Here is a 22,213-nt window from a genome sequence, read left to right on the forward strand (position 1 = left end):
GTAGTGTGTTACCTGAAACTTATGCATACTGTGGCCTTATCCTCACTTTACTCAGTTCCATAGCAGCTGATGTAATAGTGGTAACAGTTACCACAGAACCATGCAAAGCAAGGACACATTTCTGATATATACATGTTTCAGTTTGCAGGGCACCTCACAAAGCGAAGATTCCATCTATCTATCTATCTATCTATCTATCTATCTATCTATCTATCTATCTATCATCTATCATCTATCTATCTACTTATCCTTTATCTATCTATCTATCATCTATGTGTCATCTATCATCTCTATCTCTCTGTGTATTAATTTGTATGTATGTGTATATAAGTATATATCTTCATGCATATTGTACATTCTGATTTTTTAATTAATTTGTTCTTCCAGTTTTTGAATTATTTGTGTTAAAAATTACTAGCAAAATTTTTTAATTTTTAATTTTAATTCATCTATTTCTACCTTCACTTCTGTAAGTTTTATACTTTGTAGATGTTGACTCTGATTATTAAGTGCATAAATATTCATGATGTTTAGACTGCCAGTCAAGATGGCACAGTAGGTAAATGCTGTACTTGCCTCCTCCCATGATCACATCAAAATTACAACTAAATTATACATCAGCCACCCTTGAGAACCACCTAAAAACTAGCTGAACAGAACTCCTATAACTAAGGACATAAAGAAGAACCCACATCAAAACTAGTAGGAGGGGTGGAGACATGAAACAGGTTGCTGGTTCAGAATTGGGAAGGATATCTCTGCTGCCATTGTTACCCTTCAGGAGTGAGGGGTCCCAACTCACACCAGGCTCCCAAGCCCACACCACTAGTCCTGGGAAGAGAAGTTCCCACAACATCTGGCTGAGAAAATCAGCAGGGCTTTTGTCCTGGTGAGACAGAGGACTGCTATAGACCCAAATATTCCTCTTATAGGACCACAGATGGACTTACTCACTGACTGACTCACATATTCTGAGCTTCAACACTGGAGCAAAAGTTGAAAACACCAGGAACATATGTGAAGAAACTGAATTGGCTTAAGGATGAGGGCTGGAGGGGGACCACAGGTGCCATTTTGTTCCTTTGTTGAGCACTCCCCTCACAGAACTGGCAGAGGAACACCATTGTTCCTTTGCTGAGCCCTTTCCCAACCCAGATTGCAGGCACAGGCAGGCACCAAATCTGAGTCTCCATCAAACTCTCCCACCATGGTGATTCCCTGAGAACCCACACCAACCAACTCATGCACAAGCTGGAACATCTTTCAGTGACTTTTACTCACAAGTAACTGACATTGGCCCATGCTGTGGACTTCCCTAAAATCTCTGAAAGCTCCACAAATACCAAATAAGCAGTGGCTGGCTTTGGCACACCCTGTATTTCTTGCTAAGTGACACCCCAGCGTGGCACTAATAGCGAATGGCCTCAGTTCACAGCACTGTCTCTCTGAGGTGCTGCCAAGCCAAGAAAGGTAGCTACCAACTGCTGATCCATTTGTAGATCCTGCTAGGTGACCCTGGCTGGACACAGGCAGTGGCGATATTGGGCCTGCACCAGAGCCCGTCTCAAGAGTTCCCAGAATGAACAAACCTGGTGACCATCTTCACAGCACCAAATAATTAGCTACACAAACAACACACCTAAATGGTGGACTCAGGAGCAACCAGAGCTTCACTACAGTGAATCCCACTCTGTGGGGTCAGCTCCCACACAACAGCACATTCACTGGAGTCATGGACATTCCTCACAGCCAGTTAGCCTTATGGTTAATCCCACCCACTGATGTGCCAACAGCAGTCATGTCTCACTGCAACAGGATGGCATACACAACCCACACAAGGGACACCCATGGAGCACCCAGCTCAGGAGACCAGGGAGATTATACTACTGGTCTCCAGCACTAACATACTACATAAGACCACACTGCTAAGACTGGGAGACTTAGCAGATCTATATAATAACTAGAAACAAATACAGGGAGGCAGCCAAAATGAAGACACAAAGAAACATGTCCCAACTGAAAGAACAGAACGAAATTCCAGAAAAAGAACTAATATATCTATATATCTATATCTATATCTATATCTATATCTATATCTATCTATTTATCTATCTATCTATCTATATGCCATCTACCAGAGGCAGAGTTCAAAACAAATGTTATAAGGATGCTCAAAGAACTTAGGGAAGAGTAAATAAATTCAGTGATAGCATTAACACAGGGATAGGAAACATAAAAAGGAGATAGAAAACAAAAAAGAACCAGTCAGAAATGAAAATTACAATAGCTGAAATAAAGAATACAATAGAGGGAATAAACAGTAGATTAGAGGAAGCAGAGGATCGAATCAGCAATGTGGAAGACAAGCTAACAGAAAACACCTAAACAGAACAACAAAAAGAAAAAAGAATCAAAAAAAAAAAATAATGAGGATAGTTTAAGGGGCCTCTGGCACAGCATCAAGCATAACAACAACTGCATCATAGTGTTGCCAGAAGGAGAAGAGAGAGCAATGATATGAAAACCTATTTAAAGAAATAATGACACAAAACTTTCCTAACTTTGTGAGGGAAATAGACGTAAAAGCCCGTAAACTCAGAGCGTCCCAAACAAGATGAACCCAAAAAGTTCCACAGGAAAACACATCAAAATTAAAACGCCAAAGATTAAAGACAAAGAAAGAATCTTAAAACCACCAACAGAAAGCAGTTAGTTAACCACAAGGAAGCTCCCATTAGACTGTCAGCTGATTTCTTAACAGAAACTTTGCAGCCCAGAAGGGATTGGCACAAAATATTCAAAGTGATGAAACACAAGGACCTACAACCAAGATTACCTAAATGATAGTAAAGCTATTGTTTAGAATCAAAAGACAGATAAAGAGCTTCCCAGACAAGAAAAGGCTAAAGGAGTTTATCACCACCAAACCACCACTACAAGAAATGTTAAAAGAACTTCTTGAAGAAAAAGAAAAAAACAACAATATAAATAATAAAATGGCAACAACACATAGCTATCAATAATTACTCTGAAAATAAATGCATTAAAAGCTCCTATATAAAGATATATGGTGGCTGAATGGATAAGGAAACAAGACTCATACATATTTCCTGACTACAAGAGACCAACTTCAGATAGAAAGATATGTACAGACTGAAAGTAAAAGGATGGAAAAAAGATATTTTGTGCAAATTGAAACAAAACAAAAGCTAAGGCAGCAATATTTGTATCAGACAAAATAGACATTAAAACAAAGGCTGTAATAAGGGACAGAGAAGGGCATTTCATAATGATCAATCATATATCAAACAAGAGGATATAACTCTTGTAAGCATTTATGCATGCAATGTAAGAGCACCTAAATATATAAAGCAAATATTGGCAGATATAAAGGGAGAGATCAATAGTAATACAGTCATAGTAGGGGAATTCATTATTCCTTCACGTCAATGGATAGATCACCCAGGCAGAAAATCAACAAGAAAATAGCAGCTTTATATAATACAGTAAACCTGATAAATTTAGTTGATATTTTCAGAGCATTTCACCTCAAAGCAGCAGAACACATATTCTTCTGAAGTGTACATGAAACATTTTCCAAGATTGACCACACGATAGGCCACAAAACAAATCTAAAAAAATTTAAGAAGATTGAAATAATATCAAGCATCTTCTCCAACCACAATAGTATGGAACTAGAAATGAATTACAAGAAAAACAGTTGAAAAATACACAAACACATGGAGGCTAAATCACATGCTACTAAACAATGAATGGTTTAACAATGAGATCATGGAAGAAATCAAAAGATATACAGAAGCAAAGGATAATGAAAAGACAATGACAAATCTATGGGACACAACCAAAGCAGTTTTAAGAGGAAAATTCCTACCAATACACCCTACTGCAAGAAATGAGAAAAAAATCTCAAATAAAAATTCTAACCATGCACCTACAGGAACTAGAAAAAGAACAAACAAAGCCCAAAGTAAGCAGAAGGAAGTATATGATAAAGATTGGCATGGAAATAAATGAAAAATCAATAGAAAAGATCAGTAAAACCAATAGTTGGTTCTTTGCAAAGATAAACATAATTGATCAACCTTCATTCATCCAGACTCATCAAAATAAAAAAGAGAAAAAGAGAGAACCCAAATAAATAAAATCAGAAAGGAAAGATGAGAAGTGACAAGTGGCACCACAGAAATAAAAAGGGTTATAAGAAAATACAATAAACAATTATATGCCAACAAATTGGACAATCTGGAGGAAATGGATAAATTCCTAGAAACTTACAAACTTCCCAGACTGACTCAAGAAAAAAGAGAAAATCTCAACAGACTGAAATCCATTAATGAAATTGAATCAGTAATCAAAATACTCCCAAGAAACAAAATTCCTGGACTGGATGCATTCACAGATGAGTTTTACCAAATGTTGAAAGCAGAACACCTGTTTTTCTCAAAATATTCCAGAAACTTCAAGAGGAAGCAAGGCTCCCAAGCTCATTTTCAAGGCCAACATTACTGTGATTTCAAAATCAGATGAAGACATTACAAAGGAAGACAAGGAGGAGGAAGAGGAGGAGGAGGAGATTGAAAAGAAAGAGAATTATACGCCAATATCCATGATGAACACAGATGCATAAATCCTCAACAAAATATTAGCAAACTGAATTCAGCAAAACATTAAAAATATATGCCATGATCAAGTGGGGTTTATTCATGGGGTGCAATGTTGGTTCAATATCCAAAAATCAATTAATGTGATACACCACATAAACAGAATGAAGGATGAAAACCATATGATCATATCAATAGATGCAGAAAAAACATTCGACAAAATTCAGCATCATTTCCAATAAAAACTCGCAGCAAAGTGGGAAAAGAGTGAACATATCTGAACATAATAAAGGGCATATAGACAAACCCACAGTTAACATAATACTTGATGGGGAAAGGCTAAAAGCATTTACCTTAACATTAGCAAAAACAAAGATGTCCACTTTCTCCACTTCTATTCAACATAATATTACATGTCCTAGCCATAACAATCAGACAAGAAAAAGAAATAAAAGGCATTAAAATTGGGTAGGAAGAGGTAATATTGTTATTATTTACAGATGGCATTTTACTATTTATAGAGAACCTTAAAGAACCCACCAAAAAAAGTATTAGGACTGATAAATGAATTTGTTAAAGTAGCAGGATACAAAATTAATATTTAGAAATATGTTGCATTTTTATACATTAATAACAAACTATAAGAAGGAGAATTTAAGAAAACAATCTCCTTTACAATTTCATAAAATAAAAAAAGGGATATACCTGGAAATAAATTTCACCAAGGAGGTAAAAACCCATACTCATAAAATTATACAGCATTGAAGATAGAAATTGAAGAAGGTACAAATGAAAGGAAGCATATACAGTGCTCATGGATAGGAAAAATTTACATTGTTAAAATGTCCATACTACCCAAAGCAATCTATAAGTACCAAAACACAAATAGCATTTTTCACAGAACTAGAACAAATAATCCTAAATTGTATGTGGAACTACGAAAGACCCCACATAGAAAAAGCAATCTTGAGAAAGAAGGACAAAGTTGGAAGTATCATGCTACTTGATATCAGTCTATACTACAAGGCTATAGTAATCAAAACAGCACGGTACTGGCATTAAAAACAGACATCTAGATCAGTGGAACAGAATAGGGAGCCCAGAAATAAACTCAAGCCTGTATGGTCAATATATGACAAAAGAGGCAAGAATATACAGTCTCTTCAATAAATGGTGTTGGAAGAACTGGACAGATACATGCAAAAAAAAAATTAAACTAAACCACTGTCTTATACCACATACAAGAATAAACTCAAAATGGGTTAAAGACCTAAATGTAAGACCTGCAATCATAAAACTCCTAGAAGAAAACATAGGTAGTAAACTCTTTGATATTGCTCTTAGTAATATTTTTTTTTCTGATTTATCACCTCAGTCAAGGGAAACAAAAGAAAAAATAAACAAATGGGACTGTATCTAACCAAAACGTTTTTGCAAACAAAGGAAACCATAAAAAAAAAAAAAAAAAGACAACCTACGAATAGGAGATGATATTCACGAATGATACATTTGATAAGGGGTTAATATCCAAAATATATAAAAAACTCATACAACTTAATACTGAAAAACAAACAATCCCATTATATAATGGGCAGAGGACCTGAAGAGACATTTCTCCAAAGAAGACATACAAATGGCCACTGGACATCTGAAAAAATATACCTAATCATCAGAGAAATGCAAACTAAAACCACAATGAGATATCACCTCACGCCTGTCAGAATGGCTATTATCAATAAATCAACAAACAGTAAGTGTTGGCAAGGACATGGAAAAAAGGGGATCCTCGTGCACTTTTGGAGGAATTGCAAATTGGTGCAGCCACTATGGAAAACAGTATGGAAGGTCCTCAAAAGTTAAAAATATAACTACAATATGACCTAGCCATTCTACTTTTGGGTATTTATCTGAAGAAATTCAAAACCCTAATTTGGAAAGAAATATGCATTCCTATGTTCATTGTAGCATTATTTACAACAGCCATGATATGGAAGCCACCTAAGTGCCCACTGATAGATGATAGGATAAAGAAGTGGTGATACATATGAACAATGATATATTATTTGCCCATAAAAATAATGAAATATTACCATTTGTGACAACAAGGGGGATGGGCCTCGAGGGTATTATGCTACGTGAAATAAGTCAAATACCATATGATTTCCCAATTTCCTGGTCTACTATTTAGTCTACCCTTAGTGGGAGAATCGTTGGAGATTCTTCCAAGATTTGGTTATCAGAAGGCAATAGTTCCTTTGAGAAATGGAAATCATGTTGTATTTTTTCTTTTGGGTTTAGGAGACCTAGATAGTGCATCAATACTTCTTTTAAATTGATTCTGGTTTACTTTCCCATTGTGGTCTCAATAGCAATAGTCTTTTTTTTCTGTACACTCTTCTATTAGAGATTAGGGTGTAGAAAGTTTAGCTACACTTTTCACTTTAGAGATAAAGCAAGAGGAGCTGGCCCAGTGGTTCAGGCAGTTGGAGCTCCGTGGTCCTAACGCCAAAGGCTGCAGGTTCGATTCCCACATGGGTCAGTGGGCTCTCAACCACAAGGTTGCCAATTCGAATACTCGACTCCCGCAAGGGATGCTGGGTTGCACCCCCGCAAATAACAATGGCAACCAACAATGACAACTGGACCTGGAGCTGAACTGCACCCTCCCCAACACGATTGAAAGGACAACAACTTGACTTGAAAAAAATCCTGGAAGTACACCCTGTTCCCCAATAAAGTCCTGTTCTCCTTCCCCAATTGAAAAAGCAAAAATAAATATAAAAATAAAAGGCAAAGCAAGATAAATCTATTTTTTGTTTCTTAGGTATGTTTATTTATGTAAACTTCACTAGAACTTTCTGATTCAAAATTTTAATCACCTGCAAATATCTTTTCTCTATTACAAACTATGGAACAGGAGGTAGGATTCTACATACTAAAAGAAATAAATATCATATTACAAATATAATCTTTCTTTGAAGAACTTAATATATCTCTACATGTTCTGTACAAAATGAATAATGATAAAATTTTAAATAGTACTGGCCAAAGCTAATATATGAGGTTGTTATTAATGGTTTTATATATACATTAAGTATCATGGGGTTTTGCCATAGAGTGGCCTATTTTAAGCCCAGATTGTTAACAGAAATAGTTGCTTATTAGATGTCTGGCACTGTTCTAAGACCACTGTCTGTATCAAATCATTTAATCCTCACAACAAACTTTTCAGGTTGGTACTAATCGTATCTCCATTTTGTAGTGAGGAAGCTAAGATACAGAGGGTTAAATAAGTCGCCAAAAATCACATAGCTATTAATAGTAAATGTAACCTTCCTGTCTCAAGGAGATATAAATTTTCGTCTAGTCACACAGACATTGCCTCCACACAGAGGCTTCTGCCAAAACAAAGAATGCCCCAAAAGAACCTCTGAGTAGAAAGCTGGGACTGCCATTCCTCTGGTGGTGAGCAGCATAGCTTGCCCACCTCTCTCTTACAATCCTCCTCTCTTCTACAGCACCATCCTCTAGTGCAGAATCTGGTGCCTAAAAATTACATTTCCCAGAATCCTATGCAACGACGTTCTGGATGCAAATTTGGTCCCTTCGTTTAGAGGCACCTGTGCAAGATTGGGAAGGCAGAAATGAGTGAGCCGTGGGCATCCTCCTGCTGTTCAGCCTGTGGCTGCTGCATGCATGGCTTTGAGAAATCAAGCTTTTCTAATGCATGCTTTAGCATCCATTCATTTGCTTCATGGGTGTCTGCAGGCAGTGGTGGTGGCAGTGACCTACTCAGTTTGCCATGGCTGGTCGCTCATTGTGTTTGGAGAGGCAGTTGCTGAGGCCTGTGCAGCAGCCTCCTGGTTTCTGGATCTCAGTGAACGTATGCGACTCTTGTACTCTGCAAGTCCCACATGGCCTCTGTGAGTAAGGCAGAGGCAGTGCCTTAGAGAGCCAGTGTTGCGGTGGGGCTGTTCCCAGAGGCCCAGCCTAGAATCTATTTCTCCATTTATAAATGCCTAATTTCCTGCATTTAATTTCTTTCTGCATAAAATATCTAGAAAGATTCTGTTTTTTGACATCTGATTCTTACAATACACTTGGATTCTCAAGCAAAGACTAGTTACTTTCCTAACAATTGGCAATAAATGCCTTTGGGGAAGGACTTGACTTCTCAGTATAGTTGGTCTAGGCAAAACCATAGACTATTCTATTTTCTTGTGTGATATTTGTTATGAAGTGTTATTATTTGTGTAAGGGAATGGAATACTTATGAAGACCATTGGCAATCTCTTAAAATCTCTTACATTTCCCAGAATCCTGTGCAACTACGTTGTAAAGGATTCTGGGAATTGTGCTTAAAGGCATACAGCAAAATGTATCTTGTTCTCTTTTAAGTGTATGTTATTTTACCATTTTCATCAGTCTTTTCTGATTCTTCCCACCCACGCACCTTCATCCTTTTCTCATTTGCGCCATTGTGGTTCCAGGATAATTAACCTCCTCTTATACTTACTATATTCTAATAAAACTACCTGTTTTCTTGGATAAATCCTCAGATTCATTAGAAACTTCCTGAGAACATAAGCCAAGCCTTGTTCACTAGTATATCCCCAGAGCTTAGCACAATGCTTAAATACACATTTGCCTAATGCATGAATGAATAAACTCCTCGCAGGTGTTATGGGCACCAGACTATGACAATTAAAGTGAATTTTCTAGCGACTAAGTAGATAAATTCAGGTCAACACCTTGCCTTGGAGAATTGGCATAATGAGACAAATTTCTACCTGGGTGTGAGACTCATTATATCTGTACTCAAAACCCAGGGAGCTGTGGAAATAGTATGCTTTTTTGCAGAAATAAGGCAATTACTGTAAAATACATATTATGCAATTATCTTAATAAACCAAACAGGGCTGTGAGCATACACTATGAGTATAAGAACAGGCAAATTTTGCAAACAAGTGATTTTCCAAAGGATGCAAACAGTTCCTGCTCTTAATGAGGCAGAGACTGTATTGCTTTGCTCAATCATCTTTGCCAAAGAAGAGGCAGCCAAAATGTGCAATCATAGCTGGTCGCAAGTAAATGATAAGGTATCTCATTTACTCCTCTCCTGTGGGCTCTGAGGTGTTACTGTCTCCCACCTTGCAGTAAATGATACCAAAGGCCTTGGAACTGGGTCCTTCAGCTACAAGCCCTGCCCTCTTTGCACCTCATCATCTGGTTTACCGGGCTAGCCAGGTGTAGGATATGATCCTCAGGATATTGTAGTTGCAAAAAGGGTAGCTCTGACCTAGCTCCTCTCTGCAAAGAAGGGGCTCTGAGCCTGCCTTCAGGAGCCCCTGAACTCTGGTTGTTCCTCTAGTCACTGCAGTGGATTTGGACTCTCAAAACATGGTTTGCCCACAGCTTCACCTCTATCTAGCGCGTATGGTTACTTTTTGGTGAGCGGAAACTGTAAAGGCCCCATAGAAAATCAAGGTAAAATTTACATCCCTGTCTTGGTCTGCACTGAAAGCTTGGGTTCTGAATTCTAGGCGGGAGCAGTTAGCTTAGACTTCGCAGATCTGATCTCACCAAGAATGCTCCATTCCTACTTGGGCACGGGCTTTAATAAGGACATTGGCGGGTTGCATTGTGGTGAGCAGAAAAAGGGCAGGAGAGGAAACATGCACAATCACCCACCAGTTGCTTGCAGTCTTCCATGCAGCAGGCTCCCCATTCCAGCCTGGGACACCACATTGGGGCCTTACTCCGCCCTCTACACGCCCACCCTCCATCTCCATCTGGTCGCTTCTTCTCATCATTCAGCACTCTCTGATCACCCTTCCTTCTTGTCAGAGCACTCTGTTCTTTTCCTGCGTATCCCTTATCACAAGTTGTAATAATACATTTATTTCTTTATTTAGTGTTTAAAGTCTGTCTCCTCAATTGTAAGCTTTAGTTCAGAAAGGACTGTATATCAGTTTTGTCCAACACCATCGCACCTTTCCCAGCATTGCAGATTACTGGATCTTGATAAGTGTCTGCTGAATGAACAAATGAATCCACAAGTGCATGAAGGATGGATGAAAAAATTCATGGATGATTCCATGTATTGGGTGATGATGGGTGTCCAGGCTGAGAAAGAGATGATGGAGAGAGGGGCCCATGAGAACTGGACCCCAAAAGGAAAGTGTGATTGTATGCTTTCTTTATGCCTCATTCTCAGACCCAAATAGGGACCAGTTAATGAAAGCTTTAGGAGGAAGATTTTCACACTAATATTTCACACATGTAAGAACTATTCAAAAGTGAAATAAACTGCCATAGGAGCAATTATATCTCTGCTTCTGGAGGTATTCAAAACCAATTGGATGATCACTTGTCAAGAGTGGGGAGGAGATTCCTGCATTAAAAAGGGGCTGGTCCTGGGGGTACCTGTGGATACTTCTAGTTCTCTGATTCTGTAATTTCAGATGCTTTTTCCCCTGTTGAGTTGGAGGTGGCATTAATGTCCTCTGCTCTTTTTTTTTCTCCACTAAATATGCTTTTGGCTGATATATTTCTCTACTCTGCTTCCTTTCTTTCCGGGGGATATAGATGAAGTCTTGTCAGAAAACTTTCTGGACTATAAGAACCGTGGAGTCAATGGTTCTCATCGGGGCCAAATCGTCTGGAAGATTGATGCCAGCTCTTACTTTGTAGAACGTGAGTACTTTTCCCATTACTATTTTGCTGGACAAAGAAGAATTCAATTGGTTTGTTCTTTGTGCTATTGTATTGCCTCCACTTAGAAACGTGCCATGTAAAAGAGAGACATAGATTTGATAAGATGCCTAAAAAGAATGAGTAGTGTGCAGCAGTTGGGTAATCGCTGTCCAAAACAGCTCAGAAGACCACTCCTCTAATTGCAAGGAAAAGTTTTATTCATGTTCATTCATCAGCCTCTGGACTCAGGTCCCTTGGGTTCACGTCCTTTAACTTTCACTCCATGACTACTCCAGGGTCTCTCCAACTTTGTGATAGCTGCCCTTTTACATCCTGTTGTCCAGCTTTGACTTTGCTTGACCCAGTCCTTCAAGGCTCCTTGCTCATGACTCCAGCATGTTGGGGATATTCCACTTTTCCCTGATCTGTGCTCTGGCCACAATTCCTTTTTGATTCCCGATCTACTGACAATTCTAAATGTATAAACTTCTCATCATGTATTTTACTGATATATTTCTAAAATTTTTGCTAGCTTGAAAACAAATCATTTTCACAGTTACAGGAGGATGTTTTTCATAGGTTCCTATACTGGGGACCCATTGCATGAGGGACTGTCTCTATGGGCCTCATGTTTGCCAGATGAAGGAATGCATGGATTACCTTTAGTCTATAACTCCTTCCCTCTAACTTGGGTAATGAAAGTGCTAAATGCACAAATCCTTTCATGTACTACCTGGTTCATAGCAGGTATTCATTCAATACAACAACACTTCTGAAGGAAATGGAATAGTTTATTGTTTCAATTGCCCACTTCTCAGAGGAAATGACATATGGCCAAGAACCTAAAGTTGTCTATTATTGTTTGATTTGTGGTTCAAGAAAAACTATATCCTCTAGCATGCTTTATTCCCATTTATATTCACTCTTATTTTCATTCATTCACTTAATAAACAAAGACTAAAATTTTAAAGATGAAAGGCCTAATTAATGTCTGCCTAGTGTCTGGAGATGTCTCTGCTCCTAAAACTGACACAAATGGCCTCCCCCACTCTTTTTTTTTTTTTTTTTTTTTTTTTTTTTTTTTTTTTTTTGCATTGGCACATGCAGAAGGGATAGACAGTAAGGAAATTTGATACCTATCAGATGTAGAGGGGACATGATTTTATGGGATGTGGTTGCCGGCCCTTGATTTTGAGTTAGGCAAAATAGAATTCTCAACAAGTGATTTCCTTTTCCTTAATGGAAAGAGAGCTGACTCTAGGTGGTGAACACACAATGCAATGCACAGATGATGTATTATAGAAATGTATACGTGAAACCTATATAACTTTACTAACCATTATCACCCCAATAAATTTAATAAAAAAAAGAATATTTCAAAATCAATAAATATTTTAAAAGTGAAAAAAAGCACAATACTTATCTCCCTGACTCTAACTTTTCTCCTCTCTAATCCATCCTGTACAATGATGCCAGACAAAATGTCTTAAACCCAATTCTGCTACTACTATCTGCCTCAAAATCTCATGGCTCTACTTTCTTACCACATCTGTTGCAACCTTTCTGCCCAGCTGCCAAGCCTCAAGAAAACTCCCCTCATCCTTCAACCCTACTTCTCTAATCTCCCCAGTATGCTCTCTTTTGTCCTAGTCATGCCAGCATCATCCCCAGTCCCACAAACAACATCACTGATTATAAAGAACACGGTGGGCTTGATTTGGGTATAAAGATAGGTCCCAGCTAGTAGTGCCTAATAGGACTTCCCAAATGCCAGTAAGACTTTCCAAATGCCAATAAAACAAAGATTGGGGTATAAAGTCAATTAGTATGTCTAGTGTTCATTGCTAATAAATAAAAGTTGACTGTATACTCCAATCTACATTGGAAGTTTGATGGGAGGGTCCATTCTTACTACATGCCTAGTTTCTTCTTTTGGATTCTAACTGAGAGATAGACACAATTTATGGTCAAAGTACAATATCAGCTCAAAATGGTGCAGGCATGAACACAACTTTCAAGTTTATATCTTTTTAGGGTCAAGGAAATAGGTATTAAGGATGATATGAAATCTCCTGATAGTTTCTTCATTCTGCCCATGCCAATGTGTGAAAGGGGAATTTGTATATAATGTCATTCCTTTCAAGGCAGTTCTTCAAGATTTCCATGACACAGAGCATTTCCTGTATATTCATCTCAAATTACAAATCATTTAATGATTCATCAGCAGTATGAAAACACACCTTATATATCATTAGAAAGATATTATAATATAAAATCAGCTCTGTAAATATGTAAAAGATTGTCATAATTGAATGAGTATATTCAAATTTGTTTAAGTAGCAACGTCCTATAATAAACAAATGGCTTCCCAAGTCATATTCAAAATAACTAAGAGTTCAGCGCCTTAGAAAAATGACATTTTCAAAATGTTCTGTTGTGTACGTGAGAAGAACTCACTTCACAACATATCTGTTGGGCTGGGAATATCTCAGTGCTTTGAGGAAAAAAATAGATGTAAGTGAAATTGAAAAGGTGGATATTTACATTTGCAAATATATCAAATAACTGATCAATATATTAAGAATGTGTTATTATGTACAAATATATAAGTAATTTGTCAAAAAGTAAAAATTTATTAATAAAAGGCTTAATAGAGCTTACAAATAATTAGAATATTAAATCAGGACACACATATAAATTAAACAAATTAAAATGCTACAATGAATTATAGCTGTAGGAGATCAAAATGGCGGTGTGAGGTGAGCCTCTGTAAAGCTCCCCTGGAATATACAACTAATCGAACAGCAATAACTCAACAAAGGACAGGCAAGAAGACAGGTAAGATAAAGAGACCCACTAGTGAATTCACCTAAAGGTGGGCGAATTGAGCAAGCGGGGGTGGGAAGAAGGAAGGAGGAAATGCGGAGAGGGTGCTGTGCGGGCAAAGGACGCTGACCTAGCTCAGTGCACCGAGATCACTGCATCCTGGAACTACCACAGCTGCGGGGGAGGGAAGAACTCGGACTGCTAGGGCTCCGCTTATGCCCCCCGGACTGAGGGGACAGCATATAACACGGCTGAACCCAAGGCTCACGGCAGAGACCTCGGAGAAAAGACTGAGGGAAGACAGCTGAAAATAGTGCTTTAAGCCCTCACTGCTGAGCAGAGAACGGAAGCCTTAGGCACTGAGACTAGCCACCCCCTCCCTATCCTCCCAGAACTCACCCTGCCCCCACCTGCCCGGTGCTAGAAGTGGAACAGTAGCAGTGTCAGATCAAAAGAACAGAATATTTGCTGTTCTGAGAACTGTGGACCGCAAACACAGATTCACAGCCTAACTAGTTCTGGCAAAGGGGAGGTACCTGTGGAAGCAGGACCGACTTGGTAGTGGTCGCCCCTCACAACTCACCCGCCCCTGGCCCCACCTATCTGGGCAGATACTGGCAGGAGTAAACAGAACTGCTGAAACATACGGGCTCTGAATCTGGGGCAGGAAGAGCTTTGGAGCTTCAAAAGCTCTCCGCATACCCACACGGACACTCTGCCCTGTGACCCAGGCGAACTATTAACAGAGGAGAAGCCCATCTCCCAGGGAATACCCCAATTGTGTGAGAAGCTGGAATAGTGCAGAGAAAACATAGCACTACCGTGTGAGAGAGAAAAAAAAGGCTGCAGTCAGAGAGAAAATAAAACATTCTACCAACAAGTACTGGAAAACAAAACAAAGACCTCTTCCTATCAACCTGTTGCAGAAGCCACTCCTCTAGACGTCTAGTAAGAGAAATAATAAATCAGTAATTGCCATGAATAACCAAGGCAACAGGACAGCTCAGAGAGAAAGTGAAAAGTCTCCAGAAAAGGAACTTAAAGATATGGAAATATGTGACTTAAATGACAAAGAATTCAAATTGCAGTTCTGAAAAAACTCAATGAGATGGAAGAAAACACAGAAAGGCAGCTTAATGAACTCAGAAACACAATCAAAGAACAACATGAGCATTTTATGAAAGAGACTGAAATTTTAAAAAAGAACCAAATAGAATTTCTGGAGATTAAGAACTCAACAGAAGAAATTAAGAATGAAATAACCAGCTTAGGTAGTAGAGTTGACCAGATGGAGGAAAGAATCAGTGACATCGAAGATTGAAACCTGGAAATTATACAGATGGAAGAAGAAGGACACTTGAGACTTAAAAGAAATGAAAGAACTCTACAAGAACTTTCTGATTCCATCAGAAAGCGAAATATAAGAATAATGGGCATACCAGGAGGAGAAGAAAGACAGAAGGGAACAGAGAATATATTCAAACAAATTGTTGATGAGAACTTCCCAAACTTGTGGACAGATCTGGATCCTCAAATCCAAGAAGCAAATAGAACACCTAATTACCTCAATCCCAACAGGCCTTCTCCAGGGCACATTGTATTGAAGCTGTCTAAAATCAACCATAAAGAAAGAATCCTCAAGGCAGCCAGGAAAAAGAAGGCGGTAACCTACAAAGGAAAGCCCATTAGATTATCATCAAATTTTTCAGCAGAAACTCTACAAACCAAGAGGAAGTGGAACCAAATATTCAAACTATTGAAAGAGAGAAATTATGAGCCAAGAATAATATATCCAGCAAAGATATCCTTTAGATATGAAGGAGGAATAAAGACCTTTCCAGACATACAGAAGCTGAGGGAATTTTCTAATACATGACCTGCACTACAAGAAATACTAAAGGAGGCTATTCGACCACCATCAACAGGGACAATTTGTGGCAACAAAAACATAAAAAGGGGGATAGTAAAGGCCTGAACCAGAATATGGGAATGGAGAAAGTAAGCATGCTGAAGAAAATGGAATACTCTAAATATCAAACTTTCTTTTACTTAAACTTAAGGGTAACCACTCAAAAAAAATCCAGAACTGAAATATATACTGTAATAAAAGGAGAAACAGAGGGAAACATCATAGAATACAACCACACAGAAATAATAGACAACAAGAAAAAGGCAAAGAAACAATGGAGACACAGCCTTACCAGAAAACTAAAGATAGAATGACAGGAAATCCTCACATATCAATAATCACCTTAAATGTAAATGGAATGAACTCACCAATAAAAAGGCACAGAGTAGCAGATTGGATCAAAAAACGAAACCCAACCATATGCTGTCTCCAAGAGACACATCTCAGCTACAAGGACAAGCATAGACTTAAAGTGAAAGGGTGGAAATTGACACTCCAAGCAAATGGTACCCAGAGAAAATCAGGTGTAGTCATAATGATATCAGATGAAACAGACTTCAGGGTGAAAAAGATAACAAGAGACAAATATGGACATTTCATAATGGTAAAGTGGACTAATCAACAAGAAGACATAACAGTCATCAATATTTATGCCCCCAATCAGGGAGCACTGAAATATACCAAGCAACTACTAACAGAACTAAAGGGAGAAATTGACCAAAACAGAATTATACGATGAGACTTAAATACATCACTGACAGCTCTGGATAGATCATCCAAACAGAAAATAAATAATGAAATAGCAGCCCTAAATGACACATTAGATGAAATGGACATAATTGACATATATAGAGCACTTCATCCTAAAACATCAGACTATACATTCTTTTCTAATGTACCTGGAACATTCTCAAGGATAGACCATATATTGGGACATAAAATCAGCCTCAGCAAATTTAAGAAAATTGAAATCATACCAAGCATATTCTCTGATTACAAGGCTGTGAAATTGGATATCAACTGCAAAAAGAAAGCAGGAAAAAACACAAATACATGAAGATTAAACAACATACTTTTAAAGAATGACTGGATCAAAGAAGAAATTAGAGGAGAGATCTAAAGATACATAGAAACAAATGACACTGAAAATACATCCTGCCAAAATTTTTGGGATGCAGCGAAAGCAGTTTTAAGAGGGAAATTTATATCATTACAGGCCTATCTCAAGAAACAAGAAAAATCCCAAATAAGTAACCTTATGTTACACCTTAAAGCACTAGAAAAAGAAGAACAAGTGAAACCCAAGGTCAGCAGAAGAAAGGAAATAACAAAAATCAGAGCAGAACTAAATGAAATAGACTATAAACAGACAATAGAAAAAATTAATGTGACAAAGAGCTGGTTCTTTGAAAAGATTAACAAAATTGACAAACCCTTGGCTAGATTCACTAAGATAGAAAGAGAGAAGACACTAATAAACAAAATCATAAATGAAAAAGGGGAAGTTATCACGGGTGCCACAGAAATACAAAGGATCATCCAAGAATACTATGAAGGACTGTATGTGACCAAATTCAATAACCTAGAAGAAATGGAAAAGTTCTTAGAAACATATAGCCTTCCTAGACTGAACCATGAAGAACTGGAAAATCTAAACAGACCGATCACCAGTAATGGAATTGAACCAGTCATCCAAAACTTTCCCAAAAGCAAATGTCCGGGACCAGATGGCTTCAACAGTGAATTCTACCAAACCTTCACAGAGGATCTAATACCAATCCTGCTCAAACTCTTCCAAAAAAACTGAAGAAGAAACAGTACTTCCTAACTCATTTTATGAGGCCAACATTACCCTGATACCAAAACCTGGTAAGGAAAACACAAAAAAAGAAAACTACAGACCAATATCTCTGATGAATACACAGATAAAAATCCTATACAAAATTCTAGCAAATCGAATACAACAATGCATTAAAAAGATTATTTATCATGACAAAGTGGGGTTCATCCCAAGGGCACTAGGATGGTTCAACATCCGCAAAGCCATCAATGTGATACATCAGATAAACAAAATAAATGACAAAAATCACATGATTGTATCAATTGATGGAGAAAAAGCATTTGACAAGATACAACATCCATTTATGATTAAAACACTTAATAAAATAAGTATAGAAGGAAAATACCTTAACATCATAAAGGCCATATGTGGGGACAGAGCCCCAAAAAGCAGTTTCCAGGCTCTCGGCCTCACATAGAAAGGTGCTGGCTCAGGTAGTAAATGGCCATTGACTGTGATCAAATGGCCATCAGCTGTGGCTAGTTGGCTGTCAGTTGTAACCAGTGAGCCATTAGCCATGAATATAACTGCCATGGCTAGGCTAGCAGAAAAATGGGGGAGCTAGCAAGAAGATGGTGGCTGAGTCTGCAAGCGGCACAGTGAGGGTTGAGTATTGTGTGGCTCCTGTTTCCTGTGTCTCCAACCCAGCCGCCAGTGAGAGTATAGTGGTGTGACTCCCCTACCTATGGCTCCGTGGGTGTTCCTTTTTGGCCTAGCCATATCCTGCGTTTTTGTGTGGGGAGTGGGACCAGAGACCCTGCAGGCTGCCCCGCGTGACAACTGGTCCAGCGAGCAGAGACCCCGCATGACACCCTGCATGACACATGGCGAAGTCGGCAGGATCCCCTGCACGACACATGGCGCAGCGAGCAGGGTCTCCCGCACGACAAATGGCGCTGTGAGCCGGGTATGGTGTCGGCCAAAGCTCTCCGAAGGACGGTGGAGCAGTTTGTGCATATGAACACTCAGTTGCAGGAAGACTAGGAGGAGCAGCTGCCGGGGAGCTGCACCCCCGTGGAGGGGTGGGAAGACATGGACGGTTCCCCAACCAGCAAAGCCAGAGAAAGCGAAGGTCCTTGCAGCCCGGTGGGCTGGGAAGTGCTTGCTGAGGCAGCCCGGATGCAGGACTTGTAGTCCCAGGAGGAATGGCTTGCTGAGTCCTCCGTGGGAGCTGAGGGTGAGGTCAAGGTCATCCCTCATCCCCAGGACAGCCCTGGCGAATGACTATGGACTATGGGGAATTGCCTTCCATCCCTAATTTAATGGACAGCTTAACTATTTGTTTGGGAACATACCACCATGCAGTGGAACTGGCGGATGTTTGCTTTTGTGTCTTGACCGGCCACCATTGAGAGTATGTAAGCACCTTGACTGTGAGTCGCTGTTGTTCCAGCACGGTACCCTGAGAGGCCCAGAGAGAGTGGCAGTGCCCTGAGAGCCCTGGCTGTGTCCAGGAAGTCTGGCTGTGCCCAGAGAGAGTGGCAGTACCCTGAGAGCCCTGGCTGAGTCCAGGAAGTCTGGCTGTGCCCAGAGAGAGTGGTAGTGCCCTAAGAAACCCTGGCTGTGCCCGGGGAGACTAGTGGTACCCTAAGAAGTCCAGGAAGTCTGGCTGAGCCCAGAAGTACTGGTGGTGCCCTGAGAAACCCTGGCTGTGTCCGGGGAGACTAGTGGTACCCTAAGAAGTCCAGGAAGTCTGGCTGTGCCCAGAAGTACTGATGGTGCCCTGAGAAACCCTGGCTGTGACCAGAGAGCTTGGTTGTGTCCAGGAAATAGCATACACCTCCAGGCTCCTCGCACAGGGCCCCTCGCGGGAGACGCTTGTCACGTAGATTGTGAGGCGAGACCCTGTAGGGGTGGAGTGTGGGGACAGAGCCCCAAAAAGCAGTTTCCAGGCTCTCGGCCTCACATAGAAAGGTGCTGGCTCAGGTAGTAAATGGCCATCGACTGTGATCAAATGGCCATCAGCTGTGGCTAGTTGGCCGTCAGCTGTAACCAGTGAGCCATTAGACATGAATATAACTGCCATGCCTAGGCTAGCAGAAAAATGGGGGAGCTAGCTAGAAGATGGTGGCTGAGTCTGCAAGCGGCGCAGTGAGGGTTGAGAATTGTGTGGCTCCTGTTTCCTGTGTCTCCAACCCAGCCGCCAGTGAGAGTATAGTATTATGACTCCCCTACTTATGACTCCATGGGTGTTCCTTTTTGGCCTAGCCATATCCTGCGTTTTTGTGTGGGGAGTGGGACCAAAGACCCTGCCGGACGCCCCGCACGACAACATATATGACAAGCCCTCAGCTAATCTCATAATTAATGGTGAAGAACTGAAACCCTTTGCTCTATGTTCAGGAACACGACAGGGCTGTCCCCTATCACCTCTGCTTTTCAACATAGTGTTGGAAGTCCTTGCCAGAGCAATCAGGCAAGAGAAAGAAATAAAAGGCATCCACATTGGGAATGAAGAAGTTAAATTATCACTCTTTGCAGATGACGTGATGCTACATATAGAAACCCTAAAGACTCCACCAAAAAGCTTTTAGAAACAATCAACGAATACAGGAAAGTTGCTGGCTACAAAATCAACGTAAAAAATCCATTGCATTCCTGTATACTAACAATGAAATCTCAGAAAAAGAAATACAAAAAAAAATTCCTTTTGCAATTGCAGCAAAAAGAGTAAAATACCTAGGAATAAACTTAACCAAGGATATGAAGGACCTATATGCTGAAAACTATAAGACATTTTTGAGAGAAATTGAAGAAGACACAAAGAAATGGAAAGACATTCCATGTTAATGGATTGGAAGAATCACATAGTTAAAATGGCCATATTACCCAGAGCAATATACAGATTTAATGCAATCCCCTTCAAAATCCCAATGGCATTTTTTAAAGAAATAGAACAAAAAATCATCAGAGTTGTTTGGAACCACAAAAGACCCGGAATAGCCAAAGCAATCTTATGAAAAAAGAACAATTGTGGAGGTATCACTCTCCCTGACTTTAGCTAGTACTACAGGGCTACAATAATCAAAACAGCGTGGTATTGGCAGGAAAACAGACACGTAGACCAATGGGACAGAATTGAGAACTCAGAAATAAAACAACATAAATATGAACAGATAATTTTTGACAAAGATTTTTTGACTAAAAATATACAATAGAGGAAAGACATCCTCTTCAATAAATGGTGCTGGGAGAATTGGATAGCCACGTGCAACAGAATGAAACTGGGCTGCTATATGTCACCATGTACCAAAATTAATTCAAAATGGATCAAAGACTTAAGCATAAGACCTGAACCAATAAACTGCATAGAAGAAAACATAGGTACTAAACTTATGGACCATCGACAAAATAAAAGAGGCAACCAATTGAATGGGAGAAGATTTTTGCAAACATTGCCTCCGATAAGGGGCTAATATCCAAAATATACAAGGAACTCAAGAAACTCAATGACAAATAAAACAAACAACCCAATTAAAAGATGGGCAGAGGACCTGAAGAGACATTTCTCCAAAGAGGACATACAAATGGCAAATAGACATATGAAGAAATGCTCAACATCACTAATCATCAGAGAAATGCAAATAAAACCCACAATGAGATATCACCTCACCCCAGTCAGAATGGCTATCATCATTAAGACAAATAGTAACAAGTGTTGAAGAAGCTGTGGAGAAAAAGGAACCCTCATACACTGTTGGTGGGAATGCAGATTGGGCAGCCGCTATGGAAGGCGGAGTGGAGGTTCCTCAAAAAATTACGAATAGAATTACCATATGACCCAGCAATCCCTCTCCTGGGTATCTACTCAAAAAATCTGAAAACATTTATCCATAAAGACACGTGTGCTCCAATGTTCATTGCAGCTTTGTTTACGGTGGCCCAGACATGGAAACAACCAAAATGTCCTTCGATAGATGAATGGATAAAGAAGTTGTGGTATATATACACAATGGAATACTGTTCGTCGATAAGAAAAGATGATATAGGAATATTTGTGACAACATGGATGGATCTTGAGAGTATAATGCTAAGTGAAGTAAGTCGGACAGAAAAAGCAGAGAACCATATGATTTCACTGATATGTGGTATATAAACCCAAAACAACGAAATAACAAGACAAACAAATGAGAAACAAAAACTCATAGACACAGACAATAGTTTAGTGGTTAACAGAGGGTACGGGGGGTGGGGGGTGGGAGATGAGGGTAAGGGGGATCAAATATATGGTGATGGAAGGAGAACTGACTCTGGCTGGTGAACACACAATGGCATTTAGAGATGATGTAATACAGAATTGTACACCTGAAATCTATGTAA

At 39.4% G+C, this 22,213-nt stretch overlaps 1 protein-coding gene across 4 annotated transcripts in view; it reads left to right on the top strand.

Moving 5' to 3' along the window:
* The window catches only part of HECW1 (HECT, C2 and WW domain containing E3 ubiquitin protein ligase 1), a 548,017-nt gene that overhangs the window by 280,824 nt on the left and 244,980 nt on the right, over positions 1–22,213 (top strand). For all 4 annotated transcript variants that reach the window (XM_033088739.1, XM_033088737.1, XM_033088738.1 and 1 more), the window contains one exon: positions 11,211–11,318. In XM_033088739.1, coding sequence (XP_032944630.1) covers positions 11,211–11,318 — 108 coding nt within the window. The remainder of the gene's footprint in view (positions 1–11,210; positions 11,319–22,213) is intronic.

This window comes from Rhinolophus ferrumequinum, chromosome 20, assembly GCF_004115265.2.
Source record: "Rhinolophus ferrumequinum isolate MPI-CBG mRhiFer1 chromosome 20, mRhiFer1_v1.p, whole genome shotgun sequence".
Taxonomy (NCBI): Eukaryota; Metazoa; Chordata; class Mammalia; order Chiroptera; family Rhinolophidae; genus Rhinolophus; species Rhinolophus ferrumequinum.